Here is a 6,393-nt window from a genome sequence, read left to right on the forward strand (position 1 = left end):
ACACATTGTTTCATCTAAACCAATTTCATAAAACCATAATGCATAAATCCTAAAATAATATTTAATTTAATCAACAATATATCTAAAATGTTTCTAAATATCATTTCATTTAAAAACGTAAAAAATTAATAAAAGAAAATAATACGTTAGAATAATTCTAACTACAGTAATTTGACATTTAATGTTCGAGTCTCATTAGTTGGAAACGACCCAACAATTGAGCCATTTATTTTAAGTATTGACAAATATTTTTATTTATTTAAATATAGAAAACTAACCTTATTTACCTTTTAAACTTTATTAAGTTAAAAAAGATAAAAAAAATTTTTATAAAAATTAAGATTCAATATTCAAAGCCCAATCATAAATCAATATGTTCTATGTTTTTTTTTCATTGGATTAGTAGCCAATCTTATGAGGCCATAGGTTCAAACAAATTTAGTCAAGCCCATCTAGTTGTTTTAAAGTTTATTTTTTTTTTAAAAAAAAATCCCTTTCGGGAGCTTCCAGAATAAACACCATTTCAGCTCTCTAAAGATTTGCAGATTACAGATTCTTCATTCTCTCTCTATATGTATATTCGCCATGGCTAACCATTGGCTTCAACAATCCATCCAACAGCAACATCATCAGCATCTGGTTCATCAATCAGAAACTTTCAAGTAAGTTCAATTACAAGCAATTCCGCTACTTTTCTAGGTTCAATCTTATTGTTTTCACTTTACAGAAACTTATACAACACAAACAGCGGTCAGATTTCCCCTCCTGTCGCGTACTTCAGCGGAAATGATCTCCCTGATCAATCTCAACATCCTCCTTACATCCCTCAATGTAAACCCTTCTTCTCTTTTTCAGTAATTGTAAACATTTTGATGAGTTTTGACCTGTTGCAGTTCATGTCGCTGGTTTAGCTCCTTATCCTGTGCCTGGATCAGATGGAAGCGATGGAGTTCCATGGAATTATGGGTTTGAGCCGAGAAAGAAGAGATTGAAAGAGCAGGATTTCTTTGAGAATAATTCCCAGATTTTACCGGTTGATTTCTTTCAGACACGATCAGTGTCAACTGGGTTAGGTTTGTCTTTGGATAATGGTCGATTGGGTTCATCTGGTGATTCATCATTTCGTGGTATTATTCGTAATGAGATTGATAGTCAGTTGCTCAAACATAATGCTGACATTGATCAATATCTCAGAGTTCAGGTATGTGTTTTATGCTTTTGTTAGGGTTTCATTAATTTTAAACAATTTAGGTATAGAAAACTAGAAAATGAATTCTAAAGTAGGTTTTGGAATGTCAACAAAACCTAATTCAATGTTGTTCATATTAGGGTTCCATTTGAGTTTCGCATTAATAGAGATGCTTAAGTTGATCTAAACTATGACCTGTTTACAGTATTTGCCCTAACTCTGTCAAGTTTCTTTGTCTTCCATAGTTTCATTTTCTGAACAAAAATTCAACCAGGCAAACTTTCTTAACTTTTTATTAAGACCTTTGAAGGGATTAGGCCTCAGAAATGAGATTTGGAACAGAGATTAGGGTTTTCATGGGAGAGACACACTCACCTGTAAATTTGGGGTTGTTTGTTTGGTCTCAGATATTTTCAAAATGAACCATTTTTCTTTTAGAAAAATCTTGTTTAATGAAATTGGTTATTTTGGTTGAAGGGTCAAACATATCCTTAGGCTTTGTTTAATCTTGGTTAATTTGGATAACCTGAATGTTATTTTTTGGGCTAACTTGTATGTTATTTCAAAATAACCTTGTTTTTGTGTAGGTTATTGAAAATTTAGTTATTTGGTTAAAAATTGACATTAGAGTTGGATATAAATATATAATTGTTAGAATATATAAGTAAATAAATATTTTGTAATTATGTAGTTTATATGTTCCATAGTTAGAAAGTAGATTATTCTGTAATTAGTATGATTTATCTCATCCATATTTAGAAGATAGATAAGTGGTTATATAAATGATATATAATGAAAAACTAAGCAAGAAAAATATATTTTCATGGTATCAGAGCTTTAAGTTTCTTTGGCTCAAGTCCTTGTCTTCCGATATTTCTCTTTTTTTTTCCCTTCATTGTCGCCCGTTTCATACAATTGATTGTGCGAGTTTTCTTCTTTGTATGATTCCAAATTCCGTCATAGCTCCAAATTCATTCCGCCATGCCCTTACCAATCCAATATCAAGAATAACATTCCTATGATTCTTGAAATAGAAGATGTCCATTATTCCATACAATTGAACATGTGTTTCTTTTTCTTATTTGTTTGAAAGAGTAAATAAAAAATAAAGAAATGAGAAAGGGAATGACAGATTGGTTGATAAAATAAAATAATTTCTCTTTCTTCTCTTTTTTCTCACACTTTTTACAACTAATAGTGTGATGTCACGGTCATTCCCTCACTCCCTACCTCAAATTTCCTCCCTTATCACTTCTCATAAAGAAATAGAGAATATTTTACTTTTTGTTAATAAATTTGGATGATGTGATAGTTATTTGAGATTAAATTCAAATAACTCAGATTAAATATTATTTAATATTTAAAATGTTATAAACAATTAAGTGATGGTATTTATGTTTTTATATTTCAATGAAAGAAATGATTGTTGACGAGATGATTTATTTTTGGACTAAATTCAAATAATAATCTCTACTAAGATAATTAAATATTGTTATTTATTCTGGTTTATTTGTGTAGACAATTATGTTAGCATTTTAGTTATCTATTTATTAGTGTTAGAATTATAGTAAGAACTTGTTCGGTCTTGGATTATTTGAAAAACAATTATGTTTGATATAGAAAAATCAGGTTATTTTGATTTATTTACCTCATTATGAGATTGAAAACTTGATGTTTGAAATCAAACAAGCTAAGCATTAGTATTAGTATCTGAATTTCATTAGAATAAGGATTACTTGTTATATATAAGGTACTTATGTTTTATCTTAGTCTCGTTGCTTTGGAAATCTCATGTCACCTCAACCCCAATAAATTGCTATTAATCAAAATGGTTTACAATTTTAAGCTTTTCAATTTATGATCCTAATTGAAGTGTCTCATTGTGGGTTGATTTGTATCAACTAATGTTCTAAAATGTTCTAAAATGATAGGTTGAGCAATTGAGGCAAGAAATACTAGAAAAGGTTGAGACAAACCAGATGCGTACAATCTCATATGTCGAACAAAAGGTTATTGAGAAACTGAGAGTAAAAGAAGACGAAGTTGAAAACATCAATAAGATGAATATGAAGCTTGAGCATCAAATTGAACAGTTTGCTGTTGAAGCTCATATGTGGCAGCAAAGGTCTGAGTACACCGAAAACATGATTAATGAACTCGGGTTCAGTCTCGAACAGATTAATGCACGAACAGGAGGAGATAGTAAAGAAGGCTGCGGAGACAGTGAAGTTGACGACACTGCTTCTTGCTACAACGACCAAACGAGGCCTACAACGACGGTGACGTGTAAAATCTGTAAAGCAAAAGGAGTGTGCATGTTATTGCTGCCTTGTAAACATCTTTGCCTTTGTAAAGACTGCGAAAATGGAATTAGGGTTTGCCCCATTTGTCAATCGTTGAAGATTATGAGCCTCGAAGTCTTTGTGTAGCAGTGCTCTTGGTAAGACTATGTCACATATAAATTTGTAGACAAGTTTATTATTATTATCTCACTGTCAGTCGTCATGATCCCCACTTCAAACATGGTGCTTTCAGAGAGAATCGAATTTGAAGAGGATTTAGATTGTTAGAATAGTTTAAAAAAAAACATAAAATTTCTGCAGCAATCATATTTGCTTTCTAGGAACTCTTTGGTTATTAGATTATGTGGATTTGATATTATTTAAATAAGTTATTTGATTCTTAAGAGAGTTTAGACTTGTATATACATGTTATAGTTTATACAAGTCTCTGAAAACTCATATGCAAGATGTTCAGAGATATGGATTCAGACTTTGTATTATTATGTGGTCAAATATTGAGCCCATTTGTATATTATGATTTTGTTTATGTAAATTTGTAGTTGTAGCTATATATCTGAATGAAAATGGTCCATTTATTTTGAGAAACATATTTTCATTTGGTAAAAATGGGAGTAAACACAAGATCACTAAGAACATTAAATCATTGTCACTAAGAGCCTTATCATTTAAAGGATGTTTAATTAACTCATTCTTAGTGATGATAATGAGACCCAAAATATGATACAAGTGGTCCTCTCACATCTGGATGGGTTGGGAATTGACATTGCATTAGAATAATTCAATGAAATATTTTAAAGCAATATTTAGATTTTTTCTACTCTTTTATATATCTCTTCTCTAATATTAAGTTTAACATATTTTTTTTTTTGTTTCAAGTTAACAAAGATATATTTAAGAGAGAAATGTCATAATATCAAGTAGCCGAGTTATTGAGATGGGGATTGAATATAGTACCTGAGTAGTCGAGTTATTGAGATGGGGATTGAATATAGTACGAGTTATTGAGATGGGGATTGAATATAGTACCCGAGTTATTATGATTGGGATTGAATATAAGGTACTCGTTGAAGGTATTTATTGAGGACGAGGATATGTAACTACATTAAAAACCAGAGACAAGGTGATCCAAACTAAACATAATACCCTAATCTCATTATTAAAAAGGTTAATTAGGTCAAATGAATTTACTAACATGAACTTGTAATTCTTTGGAGTGTAAGAAAAATGAAGCAAAATTTGCAAAAACAATATTATAATAAACATGAACTATAATTATCAATAGAACTCGTTTGATTTTAAAAGTCACTCTCTCATTTTTATTCGGCCATCTATCTAATCACTAATTCTTTAATTAAAATATATTTATTTTATTTATATAAAATAAAAAAAAATTGAATTTAAAATTTAAAATAGAAAGGAATAAAAAAAGAAAGTAGAAGTGTCAATGATTGAGTTTCTGATATATGGTGTTATGCTTTGGTGGATGAATTAGAAAAGTGAAAAAAAAAAAAAAATCATATCCGTATTTTCATTGTGGTAAAAAAATTAATAATTATTCCTTTCTCTTTACTTCTTTAATCAGTCACCTTGGCAGTATGAAAAGAATACAAAATAAAGAGCTAGCCTTTGTTTTCTGTTCCCCATAATACTTATAATAATTAATCCCCCAAATAAACTGCACAAAAATATGTCTTTTTTGACGTTTGTAAAGTTTACCTTTTGGGTAAATTATTCGTCTAGCCGCACATACAAAGTAAAAACACTCTTTTCACTGTTGGTAAATGGCTAATCTAATTATATCAAAACTTCTGATTTCTTAGAATGTTCTGGATTCGAATAATATAAGTATAAATAATTTCAACATAAAATTTAATTTAATTTTTTTTTTAAATATAATATATTTTAATATTTGAGTGAATCGATGTGATCTTTTTTAATTAGAAAGTTAATAAAAAAAAGTAACCTAGGAAATTATTTTTACTTGGGAGAGCAACGGTTATATCAGACCCTCCCGTAACATAAGGTAAATTTTTTATTTCTTAACTTTTAACACTCTCAAGATTTTTTTTCTTGTGGTAATGGTTCATGCTATAATACTGTAGATCCCTCCATTTTATCGAGTTTGTTTGATAAGAGTTTTTATTTTTAATTTATCAACTAATTAACACAAATATCTCAAACTTAATTGTTAAATTATGGCTCTTTATTAGATAAATTTAAATTCCGGACCGCTCTATTTAAACTTTACAATTTAAACATTCTTATTGTTAATTATAAAAACAAACCAGATTTGACTAAATATTTTTAAGTTTGTTAATTTATTATCTACCAACATTATTTTATAAAATTTTTTAAAAAATATCCTTCACTAATATATATATATATATATATATATATATATTTATATAATTTCAATAATTTATTATCTACTAACATTATTTACAAAAAAAAATTAAAAAAATACACATCACTAATTTAATAACCTACCCTTTTTTTTTTAACTAGTTAATATATATTCAAAATATAATATTATAATTAACGACAACTCAACCCATATAATCTAGTATATTTAATAAATGGTTAATTTATGATTTTTGTCCTTTAATTCGATTTAGGATTTTAAAAAAATAATAATGAAGGTTTTATGTTTTTTTTTAAATTGAAATTATATTTTTTTTTAAGCTTTATAATAAATTCGATTTAAGATTTTGATTTTTAAATAACTATTATCCATAAACAAATAATATTTGATAAATATTATACACAAACAAAAATAAACATATATGATAAAGAATAGCCATTATTCATTAAAATTATAAATCATAAGCAAGAATCATTATCCATAAATAAAAAAAAAACATAAAACACAAACAAGTTTATTCAAATAAAACACACAAAAAA

General features: G+C 28.0%; 1 protein-coding gene across 2 annotated transcripts; it reads left to right on the top strand.

The window, feature by feature from the left end:
- The first annotated feature begins 515 nt into the window (after positions 1 to 515).
- On the top strand, positions 516 to 4,024 carry LOC124910239 (probable BOI-related E3 ubiquitin-protein ligase 3). 2 transcript variants are annotated; one of them, XM_047450859.1, is made up of 4 exons: positions 516 to 662; positions 728 to 831; positions 894 to 1,201; positions 3,121 to 4,024. In XM_047450859.1, exons 1-4 carry the CDS (start codon positions 586 to 588, stop codon positions 3,616 to 3,618), a joined length of 987 nt encoding a protein of 328 aa, XP_047306815.1. In that variant the 5' UTR covers positions 516 to 585; the 3' UTR covers positions 3,619 to 4,024. The 2 variants fall into 2 exon arrangements, with proteins under 2 accessions (XP_047306815.1, XP_047306823.1); XM_047450867.1 differs by having other exon boundaries at positions 912 to 1,201.
- The last annotated feature ends 2,369 nt before the right edge of the window (positions 4,025 to 6,393 follow it).

The sequence above is a fragment of the Impatiens glandulifera genome, chromosome 1 (assembly GCF_907164915.1).
Source record: "Impatiens glandulifera chromosome 1, dImpGla2.1, whole genome shotgun sequence".
Lineage (NCBI taxonomy): Eukaryota > Viridiplantae > Streptophyta > Magnoliopsida > Ericales > Balsaminaceae > Impatiens > Impatiens glandulifera.